This window comes from Eucyclogobius newberryi, unplaced genomic scaffold (genome assembly GCF_026437365.1).
Source record: "Eucyclogobius newberryi isolate DKJ021-1_F unplaced genomic scaffold, fEucNew1.0.hap1 SCAF_20, whole genome shotgun sequence".
Classification (NCBI taxonomy): Eukaryota; Metazoa; Chordata; class Actinopteri; order Gobiiformes; family Gobiidae; genus Eucyclogobius; species Eucyclogobius newberryi.
In genome coordinates, this window is record NW_027315835.1 from 3,495,970 (window position 1) to 3,516,009 (window position 20,040).

General features: G+C 36.2%; 1 protein-coding gene across 4 annotated transcripts in view; it reads left to right on the forward strand.

Moving 5' to 3' along the window:
* Positions 1–20,040, forward strand: part of ptprea (protein tyrosine phosphatase receptor type Ea) — an 81,163-nt gene that overhangs the window by 41,787 nt on the left and 19,336 nt on the right. For 3 of the 4 annotated variants that reach the window (XM_072456070.1, XM_072456067.1, XM_072456069.1), the window contains 10 exons: positions 923–1,059; positions 4,964–5,054; positions 5,354–5,430; positions 5,530–5,566; positions 6,212–6,309; positions 10,594–10,713; positions 11,294–11,457; positions 12,644–12,779; positions 14,324–14,473; positions 18,330–18,423. In XM_072456070.1, the coding sequence (XP_072312171.1) occupies positions 923–1,059; positions 4,964–5,054; positions 5,354–5,430; positions 5,530–5,566; positions 6,212–6,309; positions 10,594–10,713; positions 11,294–11,457; positions 12,644–12,779; positions 14,324–14,473; positions 18,330–18,423 (1,104 nt within the window). The remainder of the gene's footprint in view (positions 1–922; positions 1,060–4,963; positions 5,055–5,353; positions 5,431–5,529; positions 5,567–6,211; positions 6,310–10,593; positions 10,714–11,293; positions 11,458–12,643; positions 12,780–14,323; positions 14,474–18,329; positions 18,424–20,040) is intronic. The other variant, XM_072456068.1, reaches the window with a different exon arrangement.

Below are 20,040 nucleotides of genomic sequence, written 5' to 3' on the forward strand. Positions count from 1 at the left end.
TCTGTGTGGGGTCTCTCGTCAGGGTCTGGTCTTATTAACACTGGTGATCTCTGGAGATGGTTGAACGTGTTGAAATTTGAAATGTTCAAATTCAGACTAACATTTTCATCTGCAGAACTGAAGGCTGTGTTCAGACTTCCACAGATATGTAACTAAACCAGGGCTAAACCAAGACTAAACCAGGACTAAACCAGGTCTAAACCAGGTCTAAACCAGGTCTAAACCAGGTCTAAACCAGGTCTAAACCAGAACTAAACCAGGACTAAACCAGGTCTAAACCAGGTCTAAACCAGGTCTAAACCAGGTCTAAACCAGAACTAAACCAGGACTAAACCCGGACTAAACCCGGACTAAACCAGGACTAAACCAGGACTAAACCAGGACTAAACCCGGACTAAACCCGGACTAAACCCGGACTAAACCAGGACTAAAACAGGACTAAACCAGGACTAAACCAGGTCTAAACCAGAACTAAACCCGGACTAAACCAGGACTAAACCAGAACTAAACCAGGACTAAACCCGGACTAAACCAGGACTAAACCCGGACTAAACCAGGACTAAACCCGGACTAAACCCGGACTAAACCAGGACTAAAACAGGACTAAACCTGGACTAAACCAGGACTAAATCAGGACTAAACCACTACTAAACCCGGACTAAACCCGGACTAAACCCGGACTAAACCAGGACTAAACCAGGACTAAACCCGGACTAAACCCGGACTAAACCAGGACTAAAACAGGACTAAACCTGGACTAAACCAGGACTAAACCAGGACTAAACCAGGACTAAACCAGGACTAAACCAGGTCTGAACCTAGACGTGTGAACACAGCCACAGACTCGTCTTTCAACCAAACCCAATCAGTATTTGAAGTACCAGCGTGTATTTGAAGTACCTCCATGTACTTTGTACCACAGAGCAGCAGACGGTGGTCCTCCTGCCCAGATCCCCCTCAGCCTCTAAAACTTACCTCCCGCTCGCCCTGGACCACCTGGAGGACGAGTACCGCGTGCGATCGGCCGACGATGGAAAGCTCTACAGGGAGGAGTACAACGTAAGTGCAGTAACAGGTGGCTCTGAAGTACTATTTACTTCAAGTGTGTAATCACAAAGTACAATGTGACACGCCCTGTCATTTGTCTGATCCCCGTGTTATTAAACGTGTGCGAGATACGGCCGTTTACAGAGACGAGACGTTATTACGGTCTGTTAATGACGAGTGTTTGGCTCAAAGACACAATGGTAGTTAGAGGTGGAACTTTAGAGCAAATGTTTTAAAATATCAGAGTTAAAACATCAGAGTTAAAATATCAGAGTTAAAACATCAGAGTTAAAATATCAGAGTTAAGTCTTTCTGCTCCTTTTCATTCATTCTTTGTGTAACTGTCACTGATCATGTATTTTATGTGTTATGAAATAAATATAAATGAATAGACGAATAAATGAATAAATAAAAAAAAAAAAAAAATTAAATTATAAAAAAAGAAAAAAAAAAGAAAATAATAATAATAATAAATAAAAAAATAAATAATTTATTAATAAATTAAATAATAATATTGCCATTGCAGTGAAGAGAATCGACAGACATAAAACAATTATTAATAATAATAGTAACGACTGTGCTAAAACGAGGGCATGCAAAGTAAAATATGTGTAAAAAAAATAAAAGATAAATAAATATATATATATATATATATATATATATATATATATACAGCAAGATCAGAACCGCAGTATCACACATCATATCACAGTATCAGTAATAGTAGTAGTTTAATCCCAGTAAACCACCTTTTTGCTATACAGTGTGCTATTTTAAAAGTAATTTATATTATTTTTACTGCATGTCTCTATTCTTCTGTTGTGTGTCCTCATTGTGGCTCAAATGAAGCTTCTTTTATCTTATCTTGACTTACAAACGCATGAGCTGTATAGTATATGGCACAATAAAACAGGTATTTAGTACTAGTAAATAGTAATAGGACCTATTTATTTGACCCTCTACAGCTCAAGTGTTACCGTACTAATACATAATAATTAACCAGTCATATTACAGTTTTTACATTCTTAACATGATTCTGAATGTGACTAAAATAAAATACTATGGTTGTAGAATATAAAGTTTCAGTAGTAGTTATGGATTTAACAATAATCTGATGATATTTATAAGACTAAATGCTTTGTTTTATTCAATCATGGTCCATATTCCACATAAAGACATTCTTAATGCTTATTCATTTTATGAAATACCCATTATGATTGCATTGGGCTCATCATATTACAAAAGTATATATTCAAATTTATTAAAAATTATTAAAAACATATTTTTTAAGAATAATGAATAGTAGAACATAAATGAATGAAAGGAACACGTGGACATAAGATGCAGTAAAGATCTAAAACTTGAATAAAACTACAAATATTTTCAGTCAAAGTACTACATCAAAGCAGAGCGCTGTGTGTAAAGTAACTCAAAGTCCATTTATACTCCCGCGCCTTCATCTGAACCGTAACCATGACGCCGGCGGCACGTGACCTCTGGCCACGCCCCTCAAAAGTACCCAGGGCTTTATTTAAATGAATGAATGAGGATGTGAGCGAAGTGAGTCAGTGCGGAGCGTGATCTGAGCGAGAGGAGGAAGTCTGCAGCAGAGGAAGTCCAAAGTACACGCCACATCCATGTACAAGTACAACCACAACTTTATATAATATAGTATAGTGTTATAGTACTTCTGCAGCAGAGGAAGTCCAAAGTACACGCCACATCCATGTACAAGTACAACCACAACTTTATATAATATAGTATAGTGTTATAGTACTTCTGCTGCAGAGGAAGTCCAAAGTACACGCCACATCCATGTACAAGTACAACCACAACTTTATATAGTATAGTGTTATAGTACTTCTGCTGCAGAGGAAGTCCAAAGTACACGCCACATCCATGTACAAGTACAACCACAACTTTATATAATATAGTATAGTGTTATAGTACTTCTGCTGCAGAGGAAGTCCAAAGTACACGCCACATCCATGTACAAGTACAACCACAACTTTATATAATATAGTATAGTGTTATAGTACTTCTGCTGCAGAGGAAGTCCAAAGTACACGCCACATCCATGTACAAGTACAACCACAACTTTATATAGTATAGTGTTATAGTACTTCTGCTGCAGAGGAAGTCCAAAGTACACGCCACATCCATGTACAAGTACAACCACAACTTTATATAATATAGTATAGTGTTATAGTACTTCTGCATCAGAGGAAGTCCAAAGTACACGCCACATCCATGTACAAGTACAACCACAACTTTATATAATATAGTATAGTGTTATAGTACTTCTGCATCAGAGGAAGTCCAAAGTACACGCCACATCCATGTACAAGTACAACCACAACTTTATATAGTATAGTGTTATAGTACTTCTGCTGCAGAGGAAGTCCAAAGTACACGCCACATCCATGTACAAGTACAACCACAACTTTATATAATATAGTATAGTGTTATAGTACTTCTGCTGCAGAGGAAGTCCAAAGTACACGCCACATCCATGTACAAGTACAACCACAACTTTATATAATATAGTATAGTGTTATAGTACTTCTGCATCAGAGGAAGTCCAAAGTACACGCCACATCCATGTACAAGTACAACCACAACTTTATATAGTATAGTGTTATAGTACTTCTGCTGCAGAGGAAGTCCAAAGTACACGCCACATCCATGTACAAGTACAACCACAACTTCATATAGTTTAGTGTTATAGTACTTCTGCTGTAGGAAAAACACAGACGCTGGAGAGATCCTACACTGCAAAAGTAGTAGTAGTAGTAGTAGTAGTAGTATTATATGAGTGGTGGAAAGTGACAACAAAGTAAAAGTAAACGTAAACAAATGTACACTTTACTCTTTATTTGAGTACATTTTATACATTTTTTTAATAATTTTTTTTTTTTTTTTTAATTAAACGACTTTTAAAAAACAAAGAAAAAAAGAAAAAGACGACCAGAGCGAGAGCAGAGACAAACTAAAAGCACCAGACATACAGCAAATAAAATGAAAAAAATAATTGAAAAAATAAAATCATGGCCTCGAGAAGTCTAAAAGAAACACGTCCCATTTTGTCCAAAGTCTGACAAGTGTGTCCATTTTTCTTTGATATTTTTACTTCACTACATTTTAGAGCAGATATATGTACTTTCTACTGCACTACACTTTTGGACTGAAAAGTAGAAAGTACTTGCTCAAAGTGACATCCGGCCTCAAGGTTTTGAGTTCAAGTGACAAGAAAGTATAATGAAATAAGTACAAGAAATAAATCTGATCCTGATCAATAAATAATTTACTATATATATATATATATATATATATATATATATATATATATATATATATATATATAGTAAATTATTTATTGATCATATATATATATATAAGTTCATAAATATCATTAAATAGTATTATTTTGGTGTAAAAGTCGCAGAGTTGCTCTAAAGTCACTTGTGGTGACACTGCCCTGGCGTCAAAACTTCATCAAAAGATTTGTTGTTGTTGTTTAGTTGCAGTACTTGTAGTATTCATCGTAGCAGTTGTAGCAGTTGTAACATTATAGTTTTTCTCACATTTTTAGTACTTTAAAAAAAAATCTTTTAGTATCAAAAACATCTCATATCACATTTGACATATATTTACAGATATTCAAAGTAAATGTACTGTTTTAGTACTGTTTGGTTAGTATTTGCAGTATTTGCATTAATAGTTGTAGTAGAAGTAACAGTAGGTTTATTCTTTTTGTAGCGTATCATATTTTGTGTCATATTGTACACAAATATACTTGGATTAACGAGCGATACACAATCATGTGGAAATATTGAATGTCAAACTTCCACAGCCTCATTATGTTTTATAGGAAACTCGACTTTCACAGTTTTCACTTCCTGTTTTGTTTCTTCAGTCGTTGCCGGGAGGAAACGTCCTGGGCCTGTACGAGGAGGCCAACCGCGAGGACAACAAGGACAAGAACAGATACCCCAACATCCTCCCATGTGAGTACTACAGTACTACAGATACTGCAGTACTACAGATACTGCAAATATACACAAAAATATCCATTAAAACCACAATACAAACAATATAATGACTTAAGTATTTCCACCGGTGTTCAAACCGTCCCACGTCCACAAAACGTACCATTTCCGCCAAACCCCGCCCCAACACGCCACGCCCGAACCGAAACGCCGCATAAATAATCCTGTTTTTGTGCCACGTCTGCGCTAATATAAGCCTCGTTTTAACCTCCCGTTTCCATATAATCCTGATTTAACCCGTTCTTTTCCACGTCCAGACGATCATTCTCGAGTGGTGTTGACTCAGCTGGAGGGAGTTTCCTGCTCCGACTACATCAACGCTTCCTACATCGACGTGAGCCGGATTTTCAAACATAAACCCTCGCTTTAAACTGCAAAAAAACACAAAAAACTCTGTGTATTGTGTGTTTGATTATTGTGAATTTTCCGACAGGGATTCACGGAAAAGAACAAGTTCATCGGAGCACAAGGTAAGGCCGCAGTTATTTTATTACTTGGTTTACGTATTTTTAAATGAAATATATTGAACAGGCGGGTGAAATATAAATACAATTTCAATTTCCAAAGATTTTTTCTTCCTTGTTTACCCAAAATGCACCACGGGAGGAGGAGGAGGAGGGGGGGGGGGGGGGGGGGGGGGGGGGCGGAGCGTGTAACAGTAGATTTAGTGTGTTTTGCATTGGTAGAACAGCAACACGCGCTGGAGAAAATGTGGTTAACGGGTTTAAAATGTGTATTTGTGATATAAAGGAGTTAGCGCTGCGCCTCTTCTCGTGCTCTCCCGGGGCCACGCGCAGGGTCCGTCCCAGACTCACGCAGGAGTTTGACGAAAAAAATATTTTGACTTAATATCGCTTTTGATATTTCATTTAACGCTATTTTGCATTGACGGCGTTACTTTATAATAAAAAAAAAATGATAATAATTAATTTTATTTATATTGTAGAAATCAATAATCTAAGTGCGGCGGATCCGTAAACCAAGTCATAAAATAAGGCCTAATGTTAAAAAATCACTGGAAAACATTGATAAAGTTTGGAAATTGTCTTGTTCTGATGTTACGAAGACGCCGACCTGAACGTCCTGTTGTTGTTTGTTTGTTGTTTGTTTTGCAGGTCCAAAAGAAGACACGGTGGCGGATTTCTGGAGAATGATTTGGGAACAGAAAGTGGCGACGATCGTCATGTTGACGAATCTGAAAGAGAGAAAAGAAGTGAGTGGCGGCCGCTTTAGGCTTGAATCTTTGGCTTTGAACTCGGGAGGAAAGTGGTGCTGTTTTCAAAGCCGTACACGAGGTGACGTCCAAACCCTGGTGCATTGTGGGCTTGATATCAAATGTGACGATTGTAGAAAAAAACATCACGACGTTGCGATTATTCAGTTATTTTGAGGCCAAACAACAGTAAAATCTTTCATTTTCCTTCATTCTCGTGGTCTGACACATACTGTATTTTCTGGACTATAAGTCGCACTGGAGTATAAGTCGCACCAGCTAAAAAATGCATAATAGAGAAGAAATTATGCGACTTATATATTATATAAGTCGCACTGGAGTGTGAAATGTGGTTGCAAGTGTGAAAATAATAAATAATATCACATATAAGTCGCTCCGGAGAATAAGTATATAAGTATAAATATAAGTATAAGTCGCACCCCGGCCAAAACTAAAAAATGCGGTACATTTTTCAAGTTTGTGACCGGCTTTATACAATTTAACTCTGAAAAACAAAAGAAAGTGACAAAAAAGCCAGATAAAAAAGTGAACAAAAAATACTTAAATTTGCTTCTAAAAAAATTTCACAAACATAATTTTTGGGTTCTTTTGATTATATTGTGACCTGAATAATCACGATTAACTTAACAATCGTGACATTCCTACTTAGTTGTCTTGCCCTTCAAAATAAAAGTTCTTAAAATATATATCTCAGTTGCAGCTGCCATTTTGAGTATTTCACTGTGTATTGTGTTGCCCTACATGTTTAGAAAAAAAAAAAAATCATATTTCAACTTTGAGGATCATTTCCAAGATTTATATTTTCTTATTGCATTTAGTTTTATTTGACCTTTGTGGAATGAATGAAAATGTGATTAGCGCTTCAGAAACAGTGCAATCCCACATTCGTCCAGCAGGAGTTCATATTAGAAAAGGTATTTAAAGTCGTTCAAAAACATTGTCCACAGCTTTTTAATAGTTTTTTGGATAGATCGGATGTAGTAATTGCACACGCACCGCCGTGTTTATACCCGGGGATCATTAGCCTCTCCCGTCACGATCAAGATTTCCCTAAACGCAATGTACACGTGTTTAACGACTGAAGAAGCAGAAAACGTCGAGAACACCAAATATAGTTCTTTAGCTTACGCCTGTGTGGGGGGGTCCTTAAAAACACACACATTTAACAAAATAAGGTGAATTACTTCATTTTTGTACATTTTTTTCCTATTGGCACTTGTCAGACGGTAACACTTTATAAGAACTACACTTATTAATACTAATACTAATACTAATACTCTAACACTAAGTTAAGTTGTTACTGAGCCTGAATGACGCTTAATTAACTAATTGTTCATGATTAGTCTTTGTTCGTGTTTTGTTCAGGAGTTTTAATGAAGTATATTTTACCATCAAGATGAACGTTAAGTCGATTAATCGGTTGATATCGTCTATGATGTGTATGAGTTGACTAATTATTGACTTAGTATCGATTATATACTGTAGACCACAGCAGAAGGAGCAGACGTAATGTGAGTTTGCTGGAGTTTTTAGAGTGAATCATGTGTTTATTCTTCAATTTTCACAGTTAAATGTGCTTTTTACCAGTACTTTTGGCTTTTTCCTTTAATTCCCTTGAGCTTTTGCCCGTCTTTCGTCGTTCATTCGTTCATATTTCATTGTAATTGTGACTTCAACCTGTCGTTAAACCTGGCACATGACGTATTTTTGTTTAATAAAGCGTGATGTTTTGGGGAATTGTTCCTGATCAAATATATTTAAAAAAAATCAAATTTACTTTCACAGAGGTGTTTTTGGAGGTAAAATTCTTTAAAAATATGGCTTAATAAACTATGTTCATGATTAGTCTTTGTTCGTGCTTTGTTAAGGACTTTTAATGACGTGTATTTTATTATCAAGATGAACGTTAAGTCGATTAATCGGTCGATATTGTCTATGATGTGTATGAGTTGACTAATTATTGACTCAGTATTGATCATTATAGTGTACACCGCAGCAGAAATGAGTTTGGAGGAGTTCTGAGAGTAAATCACATGTTTATTCTTCTATTTTTACAACTAAATGTGCTTTTTACCAGTACTTTTCTGCATAAATTGCTTTTTTCTTTATTTCCGTTAAGCTTTTGCCTCTGTGTAGTATTGAGTCGACTTCTACAGACTTTATTTTGTCTTTCATTCATATTTCATCATAATTGTGACTTGAACCTGTCCAAGAGCAGCTTCGTTAAATCAAATATATTTTAAAAAATTCGCTTTCACCGAGATGTTTTTGGAGGTCAAATTCTTTAAAAATACGGCTTAATAAACTAAATGTTCATGATTAGTCTTTGTTCGTACTTTGTTAAGGAGTTTCAATGAAGTGTATTTTATTGTCAAGATGAACGTTAATTTGATTAATTGATCGATGTTGTCTCAGTCGAACCAAGATTTGTATTACTTGACTAATTATTGACTTAGTATTGATTATTATAGTGTACACCGCAGCAGAAATGAGTTTGGAGGAGTTCTGAGAGTAAATCATGTGTTTATTCTTCTATTTTTAGAGGTAAAATTCTTTCAAAATAAGGCTCCATTGCCGCCTGCAGTTTGTATTTGCAGATTCTTTCCCTCTGAGCCACATATTCTGAGCCCCACTTTGTATTAGCACTAAATATAATGCACAGAAAGTGATTTATTCATGCATTAAACTGGCTTATTACTCCGTTACTATATCTGTGATACTGTGACTTTTCCACAGACCAAACACGTGGTGCCCCATCAAAATACACTGACTTTTAATAAAAACACAGCCGCCGTTTCAACCACAGCCACTGCATTCTTTTTACTGACGGCGTCTTTTTAAAATCCCTCCCACTTCTCCGCCTCTCGTACTGCGTCGTCCTGCGGCTCCTGCTTCACCCAAACGAGGTCTAATGCGATCGATACGAGGAGAAATGGAGAGGATTTGAATCGGCGTTTTCAAATCGATGGGAACATAATGGTGTGATAAAGTCCTGAGGGGAGTTTCATTACGGCGCCGCGGGGCCCCAAATGAAGAGTCCTGGCCCCGCCTCTGTGTGTGTGTGATGTGGACTGACCGCAGTGAGTCAGGTTCAGATTCTCAAAGTCACGGGAGTTTCCATGGTAGAGAACGTGTAATACCGTATTTTCTGGACTATAAGTCACACCTTTTTTCATAGTTTGGCCGGGGTGCGAATTATACTTATATTTATACTTATATACTTATACTCCAGTGCGACTTATATGTGAAATTATTTGTTATTTTCACACTTGCAACTGCATTTCATACTCCAGTGCGACTTAAAAATTTAAATTAAAAATTCAAATGACAATAATAATGATAACAATTGTAGTAATAATAATAATAATAATAATAATAGTAATAGTAATACTAATAAGTAAGTACATTTTATTTGCAAAGCACCTTTCACAGTCAGAAGTCACAAAGTGCTTCACAAAAACACGGAATAAAATGAAAACACAAAGAACCTACAGTGAGAATATACAACAATATACAGTTAAATCAGTCCCTAAAGCATCTGTAATAACAGTGCCCACCCCTAATAACAGTTTAAAACAGAGAATAAAACCTCGATATTGGAGCTGTTGTTGTATTTGTTTGTCATCTGCCAGTAAAGAATGATTAAAACTGTAGTTTATGAGTTTGTTAGCTGCTTCGTGATGGTAACTCCAGCACTGACACGATCATAAAACTTATGACACAGAAACGTTCATGTTCAACTAAAGAAACGCTCCTAGAATCGTTGACTAAAGTAGGCGCGGTGCAATCCGACCCAGGACAAGATACCAACCAGTTTATGTTTATGTATTAAACTCACACGTCACCCTCAAATCTCCAGCGAATCCAATCCATGTCTGCTTCTGGCCACGCCCCATAAAAATCCTCTGTAATTCCAAGAAAAGTAGAAAGAAAATTGACTAAACGTCCAAACGCATTCATTCAAACTGAACTTTTGGAATCAGTTTTAGTTTCCAAACCTTTTATAGATAAGTAGAAGTGGAGGGGGCAGAATATTAAAACACTGTACAAACTGTTTTCTGTGGAACATTTGCACAGATATGAAAGGAGCAGACACAAAATGCTCATATGAATAAACAGCAAGGTTAAGACACATAAAGGGACAAATATGTACTGAAATATGATGAGAAAACAGCATCAAAACACGGTGTTTAAAGCTCTAAAAACAGCTTGCATAAGAAGACACGCGCTGTAACCTGCGTGACGCTTTGTCGCCTCCTACAGGACAAGTGTCACCAGTACTGGCCGGACCAGGGCTGCTGGACCTATGGAAACATCCGGGTGGCAGTGGAGGACTTCACCATCCTCGTGGACTACACCATTCGCAAGTTCTGTGTGCAAAATGTATGTTGCCCTTTATTTTATTCATCTGTACGTTTCATTTCATTCAGACATTTCCCGTTTTTTTAGCTAAAATAAGCTTTAAAACTTAGATCTGGATCATATAATTACATAAGACACTATTATAATTTTACCCAGGACTGATATATATGAGAAAAAGCAAATGAGTGCCTCAAAATCAATATGAAATTACAAATAAAATGCAATAATCTTCATTTTGAACAGTTAAATTGGCGTTTTAGATCGTATGTTTTGGAATGAGACGGTAAAACTTTTTTCTCAAAATGAAGATTGTTGCATTATATTTGTAATTTCTCATTGATTTTGAGGCACTCATTTGCTTTTTCTCATATACACTTGTTTGTTTATATGAGAAAAAGCAAATGAGTGCCTCAAAATCAATGTGAAATTACAAATAAAATGCAATAATTTTCATTTTAAACAGTTAATTTGGCGTTTTAGATCGTATGTTTTGGAATAAAACAGTAAAACGAGGTGCTTTTCTGTGTATATTTAGCACAGTTTGACATTTAGCCTTGGTTTAGTCGTATTTCCATGTTGTGTTTGTGGTGTTTTTGTGCAGCAGGCGTCGGACACGGGGAAAAGCTCCCGTCTGGTCACTCAGCTGCACTTCACCAGTTGGCCGGACTTCGGCGTGCCCTTCTCTCCCATCGGGATGCTCAAGTTCCTCAAGAAGGTCAAAGCGGTCAACCCTTCCTTCGCCGGGCCCATCGTGGTCCACTGCAGGTACTGACCGTTATTTACGCCCTTTTTACCTCGGAAAAGAAGATATTTAACCCTCACAGTGATGGTAATGATGTTGTGGCTTTCATAAAAGGCAAATAAGTGTAATTTACTACAGAAGATGCAGTTTTACACAAGAATTGCCCAGAAAATAGCAGAATAAAACTTATGTCGATAATGATTTTACATTTTGTTCATTTTTAACTGCAATTTTGATCTAAAACAGCTTGGTATTAGAAACGAGTGCATTGACTTTCTGTTCAAAACGGCAGAACTTACAGTCAAACAATTTTTTTTTACAAATTTAAAAAATTTAAACAAAATTTAACAAAATTGAAAAATTGACTAAAACTTTCATTAATTGAAATAAAAGGAAAAAATAATAATCAAAAAAAATAACTTTGGAACAGTGGAATTTCACCAATCAGCGGATTTTTATCGACTGGTTTAGTTTTTATTGTTGAACCTCAGATGTACAGTTTGTGTTACGATTATTGTGAGGAAAAACATCAGGATTTAACGATTATTCACGATTATTGAGACTGTGACTGAACAACAGTGAAATCTTTTCATTTCGAACACGTGACTGTTTGTGAGCGGCTTCATACAACTGAACGCTCTGAAAGGCAAAATAAAGTCAAATGTGACAAAAACAGCCAGATTAAAACAAGTTCTTTACATTTATGTCCATTTTTGTGCTGTATACTGAACAAAAAATACTTCAATTTGCTTCTAAAATTGGCACGATTATTATTTTTCTTATTTTTATGATTATATTGTGACCTGAATAATCCCAATTATCGATTAAACCTTATAATCTTGACATGCCTAGATGCGAGAATCAATTAAAACACAGCTTTAGGGTGATCTACTGACGAGGGAACGGTTAAAACGTGCTTAAAAGTTCAGAGTAGTCTATTTTACATGAGATATTCCCATTAAATACTATGAATTTATAGGGAATTTTTGGGAATTTTGCTTCTGTCCCGAAACGACGCAGATGAACTTGTGCATGTGGCTTTATCGCCTCCTAAAACTGGACTTAGATAGAGATAAATAACGTTCTGCACTTTGACGGGCGGGTTTTCCCTCTTGTTCCCGCCCCTCACCTCTTGTTCCCGCCCCTCACCTCTTGTTCCCGCCCCTCACCTCTTGTTCCCGCCCCTCACCTCTTGTTCCCGCCCCTCAGCGCCGGCGTGGGCAGGACGGGGACATTCATCGTGATCGACGGGATGATCGACATGATGCACTCGGAGCAGAAGGTGGACGTGTTCGGCTTCGTGTCCAGGATCAGGGAGCAGCGCTCGCAGCTCGTGCAGACGGACGTGAGTGTCGTAGCGGCGGGGAAAGGACCGGTCCCGTTACCTTCTGGTGGCGGGGCGTGGACCTCACGCTCGGAAGTTGATTAAAGAGCGTTTTTTGTCCACATCTGACCGTAAATTATATCTGAAATCATACGTCATTTACTGCATATGAACCCAAATGTCAGATGTTTAATGCCTTTAGTTTATGTTCTTTAGTTGTTTAGTTTAGTATGTTCTTTAGTTGTTTAGTTTAGTATGTTCTTTAGTTCTTTAGTTTAGTATGTTCTTTAGTTGTTTAGTTTAGTATGTTCTTTAGTTGTTTAGTTTAGTATGTTCTTTAGTTCTTTAGTTTAGTATGTTCTTTAGTTCTTTAGTTTAGTATGTTCTTTAGTTCTTTAGTTTAGTATGTTCTTTAGTTCTTTAGTTTAGTATGTTCTTTAGTTCTTTAGTTTAGTATGTTCTTTAGTTCTTTAGTTTAGTATGTTCTTTAGTTCTTTAGTTTAGTATGTTCTTTAGTTCTTTAGTTTAGTATGTTCTTTAGTTCTTTAGTTTAGTATGTTCTTTAGTTCTTTAGTTTAGTATGTTCTTTAGTTCTTTAGTTTAGTATGTTCTTTAGTTCTTTAGTTTAGTATGTTCTTTAGTTCTTTAGTTTAGTATGTTCTTTAGTTGTTTAGTTTAGTATGTTCTTTAGTTCTTTAGTTTAGTATGTTCTTTAGTTCTTTAGTTTAGTATGTTCTTTAGTTGTTTAGTTTAGTATGTTCTTTAGTTCTTTAGTTTAGTATGTTCTTTAGTTCTTTAGTTTAGTATGTTCTTTAGTTCTTTAGTTTAGTATGTTCTTTAGTTCTTTAGTTTAGTATGTTCTTTAGTTCTTTAGTTTAGTATGTTCTTTAGTTCTTTAGTTTAGTATGTTCTTTAGTTCTTTAGTTTAGTATGTTCTTTAGTTCTTTAGTTTAGTATGTTCTTTAGTTCTTTAGTTTAGTATGTTCTTTAGTTGTTAGTGACTTATTCCATAAATGATAAGTTGCTTTGGTAAATCTAATATTAAAACAGTTTTTACTTTCTGTTTTATGTGTTTGAAGAGATGCAACAATTAAATTAAATAATTGTGATTGTGAAATAATCACAAAGACAACAACATTATTTAATCAACATTTAATAATGACAATAATAATAAACTATTTATTTTATTTATTTATTCCAGATTCTTATTAATGATACAGTTTATTTATGAATAATTAATTCTCTTTCTAGAGGTCGTCAGTCACTATATTACAACTCATATTTAGTTAAAAATATATCTAAAAAATCTTAATGTACAATAGAAATAATCACTTTGACTAAATACTTAAACTACTCAAGTAACTGTGTTGAAGCTCTGTTTGTAAGTACATTTTGAATGTCTAAGTACATTTTGAATGTCTAAATATTTTCGACAGTTTGATTCATCTGACCGTTATTCCACTCCCTCATATGTATTTGTACATTTGAATAAGTACATTAATAGTACACAGTAAGTACATGTATGAGGTATTGTGTTTCTTGAATGTACTGTACTGTACTCGCAGATGCAGTACTCCTTCATATACCAGGCGCTCCTTGAGTACTTCCTGTACGGGGACACGGAGCTGGACGTGTCGTCTTTAGAGGGACATCTACACAAACTGCACAACACGTACACGGACGGGGACCGAGTCGGGCTGGAGGACGAGTTCAAGGTCAGAGGACGTTTTACACTCATTCTGACCCAAGAACGGCTTTTACCAAATATTATATATTATATTATATATAATATATTCTATATTCTATATTATATGATGTGCTACATCCCCTTTAAAGTGCCACTGAACTAAAGTGACAAACCCATGTCCAAACCAGGTCTAAACCAGGTCTAAACCAGGTCTTTTATTTGGTGTATTTATACCTGTTGTACAAATACATTATAGTTTTACAACAATCAAGCAGATATTTGTGGAGAAAAGTCTAAATAATCTGTTGAAAATGGACAGGAAGTGACATCACACCAGGGACACTCATTCCTGTCTAAATGTTAATTCAACGAAATAAAATCGCTCTCTTTTTTATTTTTATTTCAAATAAATAATTGTAACATTATATGAGTTTTGTCCCAGTGTTTTCTGGGTAATTCTCTACTGTGATGTCATCAATTACAAACAGGAAGTGAAATTCTAAACCTATAAAATGTGTTTTTCTGTAACATTTTTTGAGCACAGTTCAAAATGTATTTGTCTGAAGTGCATTTGAGTTCAGTGAGTCGTCCTGTAGGGGGCGCTCTAAGTCAAGAGTGAAGGGTGAATACAAAAGGTGAATTATTGTCGATTTCTTCTTTGTCAATAGTGTGGATTGGCTCTCAAAAGAAACATATATGACATAAATAGAACAATATGTATGAAATGACACAATAAAACAGGAGAAAAATAACAAAACATTACAATTCCACCTTTGACCTTGAGAAACAGTGTCTATAACTCATGTGCGTAGTCACATATATATAAGTCTTGAGTAGTTCCACACTCTTGAGACTCTGAAGCCTCCTCTGGCACATACTTTCACTGGTTTCCTCTTCCTCTTCCTCCTCATTCCTCTGCTTCCTGTCCCAGCGCCTTTGGATAAACTATTTCCTCCATATCTCACAGTTTTATGTCGTTTTATGTCCACGTCTGTCACTTTTCTCTAATTAAACGACAACAACGTTCTTCAGACAAATCTGCTCCAAGTCAGAAGTTATATGGATTTATTCAGTGACATACACAAAAAGATCTAAAATGAATTTTGCATCTACAAAAACGGTTCAATGCGTTTGTGTTTTTTTTGTTCATGTTTGAGCCCAAATTTGTCTGAAGTAGACTTGGTTTAGTCCTGTTCTACTCTGATTTAGTCCTGTTCTATTCTGATTTAGTCCTGTTCTACTCTGATTTAGTCCTGTTCTACTCTGATTTAGTCCTGTTCTAATCTGATTTAGTCCTGTTCTATTCTGATTTAGTCCTGTTCTAATCTGGTTTAGTCCTGTTCTAATCTGATTTAGTCCTGTTCTATTCTGATTTAGTCCTGTTCTACTCTGATTTAGTCCTGTTCTAATCTGATTTAGTCCTGTTCTAATCTGATTTAGTCCTGTTCTATTCTGATTTAGTCCTGTTCTACTCTGATTTAGTCCTGTTCTATTCTGATTTAGTCCTGTTCTAATCTGATTTAGTCCTGTTCTAATCTGATTTAGTCCTGTTCTATTCTGATTTAGTCCTGTTCTACTCTGATTTAGTCCTGTTCTATTCTGATTTAGTCCTGTTCTAATCTGATTTAGTCCTGTTCTAATCTGATTTAGTCCTGTTCTATTCTGATTTAGTCCTGTTCTACTCTGATTTAGTCCTGTTCTATTCTGATTTAGTCCTGTTCTATTCTGATTTAGTCCTGTTCTAATCTGATTTAGTCCTGTTCTAATCTGATTTAGTCCTGTTCTAATCTGATTTAGTCCTGTTCTATTCTGATTTAGTCCTGTTCTACTCTGATTTAGTCCTGTTCTATTCTGATTTAGTCCTGTTCTATTCTGATTTAGTCCTGTTCTAATCTGGTTTAGTCCTGTTCTATTCTGATTTAGTCCTGTTCTAATCTGGTTTAGTCCTGTTCTACTCTGATTTAGTCCTGTTCTACTCTGATTTAGTCCTGTTCTATTCTGATTTAGTCCTGTTCTATTCTGATTTAGTCCTGTTCTAATCTGATTTAGTCCTGTTCTACTCTTGTTTAGTCCTGTTTAGTCCTGTTCTATTCTGATTTAGTCCTGTTCTAATCTGATTTAGTCCTGTTCTACTCTTGTTTAGTCCTGTTTAGTCCTGTTCTATTCTGATTTAGTCCTGTTCTAATCTGATTTAGTCCTGTTCTACTCTTGTTTAGTCCTGTTTAGTCCTGTTCTATTCTGATTTAGTCCTGTTCTAATCTGATTTAGTCCTGTTCTATTCTGATTTAGTCCTGTTTAGTCCTGTTCTATTCTGATTTAGTCCTGTTTAGTCCTGTTCTATTCTGATTTAGTCCTGTTTAGTCCTGTTCTAATCTGATTTAGTCCTGTTCTACTCTTGTTTAGTCCTGTTTAGTCCTGTTCTATTCTGGTTTAGTCCTGTTCTATTCTGGTTTAGTCCTGTTCTATTCTGGTTTAGTCCTGTTCTATTCTGATTTAGTCCTGTTCTAATCTGATTTAGTCCTGTTCTAATCTGATTTAGTCCTGTTTAGTCCTGTTCTATTCTGGTTTAGTCCTGTTCTATTCTGATTTAGTCCTGTTCTATTCTGGTTTAGTCCTGTTCTAATCTGATTTAGTCCTGTTCTACTCTGATTTAGTCCTGTTCTAATCTGATTTAGTCCTGTTTAGTCCTGTTCTACTCTGATTTAGTCCTGTTCTATTCTGATTTAGTCCTGTTCTATTCTGATTTAGTCCTGTTCTAATCTGATTTAGTCCTGTTCTACTCTTGTTTAGTCCTGTTTAGTCCTGTTCTATTCTGATTTAGTCCTGTTCTAATCTGATTTAGTCCTGTTCTACTCTTGTTTAGTCCTGTTTAGTCCTGTTCTATTCTGATTTAGTCCTGTTCTAATCTGATTTAGTCCTGTTCTACTCTTGTTTAGTCCTGTTTAGTCCTGTTCTATTCTGATTTAGTCCTGTTCTAATCTGATTTAGTCCTGTTCTACTCTGATTTAGTCCTGTTCTAATCTGATTTAGTCCTGTTTAGTCCTGTTCTACTCTGATTTAGTCCTGTTCTATTCTGATTTAGTCCTGTTCTATTCTGATTTAGTCCTGTTCTAATCTGATTTAGTCCTGTTCTACTCTTGTTTAGTCCTGTTTAGTCCTGTTCTATTCTGATTTAGTCCTGTTCTAATCTGATTTAGTCCTGTTCTACTCTTGTTTAGTCCTGTTTAGTCCTGTTCTAATCTGATTTAGTCCTGTTCTATTCTGATTTAGTCCTGTTTAGTCCTGTTCTATTCTGATTTAGTCCTGTTTAGTCCTGTTCTATTCTGATTTAGTCCTGTTTAGTCCTGTTCTAATCTGATTTAGTCCTGTTCTACTCTTGTTTAGTCCTGTTTAGTCCTGTTCTATTCTGGTTTAGTCCTGTTCTATTCTGGTTTAGTCCTGTTCTATTCTGGTTTAGTCCTGTTCTATTCTGGTTTAGTCCAAGTTTAGTACCAGTTTACTCCCCATGTTGATGTGTGTTTTGTGTGTAGTGTGTGTTTTGTGTGTAGTGTGTGTTTTGTGTGTAGTGTGTGTTTTGTCTGTAGTGTGTGTTTTGTGTGTAGTGTGTGTTTTGTGTGTAGTGTGTGTTTTGTCTGTAGTGTGTGTTTTGTGTGTAGTGTGTGTTTTGTCTGTAGTGTGTGTTTTGTCTGTAGTGTGTGTTTTGTGTGTAGTGTGTGTTTTGTCTGTAGTGTGTGTTTTGTGTGTAGTGTGTGTTTTGTGTGTAGTGTGTGTTTTGTGTGTAGTGTGTGTTTTGTGTGTAGTGTGAACACGTTGTGTCTCACTTGGAGCTTTACAAATGCAGAGTTTTCTTCTTTTGACCTTTTTGCTTTTTTGTTGCTGTTTAGAAACTGACGAACATGAGAATAATGAAAGAAAACATGAGAACTGGAAACCTGCCGGTGAACATGAAGAAGAACCGAGTCCTGCAGATCATCCCCTGTACGAGACACACACACTACACACACACTACACACTTTACTACACACTTTACTACACACTTTAACTACACACACTACACACACTACACACTTTACTACACACTTTACTACACACACTACACACTTTACTACACACTTTACTACACACACTACACACACACTACACACTTTACTACACACTTTACTACACACTTTAACTACACACACTACACACACTACACACTTTACTACACACTTTACTACACACTTTAACTACACACACTACACACTTTACTACACACTTTACTACACACACTACACACACACTACACACTTTACTACACACACTACACACACACTACACACTTTACTACACACACTACACACACACTACACACACACTACACACTTTACTACACACACTACACACACACTACACACACACTACACACTTTACTACACACACTACACACACACTACACACTTTACTACACACACTACACACACACTACACACTTTACTACACACTTTACTACACACACTACACACACACTACACACTTTACTACACACACTACACACACACTACACACTTTACTACACACTTTACTACACACACTACACACACACTACACACACACTACACACTTTACTACACACACTACACACACACTACACACTTTACTACACACTTTACTACACACACTACACACACACTACACACTTTACTACACACACTACACACACACTACACACTTTACTACACACTTTACTACACACACTACACACTTTAACTACACACACTACACACACTACACACTTTACTACACACTTTACTACACACACTACACACACACTACACACTTTACTACACACACTACACACACACTACACACTTTACTACACACTTTACTACACACACTACACACACACTACACACACACTACACACTTTACTACACACTTTACTACACACACTACACACACACTACACACTTTACTACACACACTACACACACACTACACACTTTACTACACACTTTACTACACACACTACACACACACTACACACTTTACTACACACACTACACACACACTACACACTTTACTACACACTTTACTACACACACTACACACTTTACCACACACTTTACTACACACTTTACTACACACACTGCACACACACTACACACTTTACTACACACTTTACTACACACACTACACACTTTACTACACACTTTACTACACACTTTACTACACACACTACACACACACTACACACTTTACTACACACTTTACTACACACACTACACACACACTACACACTTTACTACACACACTACACACACACTACACACTTTACTACACACACTACACACACACTACACACTTTACTACACACTTTACTACACACACTACACACACACTACACACTTTACTACACACACTACACACACACTACACACTTTACTACACACACTACACACTTTACTACACACTTTACTACACACTTTACTACACACACACTACACACTTTACTACACACACTACACACTTTACTACACACACTGCACACACACTACACACACACTACACACTTTACTACACACACTACACACTTTACTACACACACTACACACA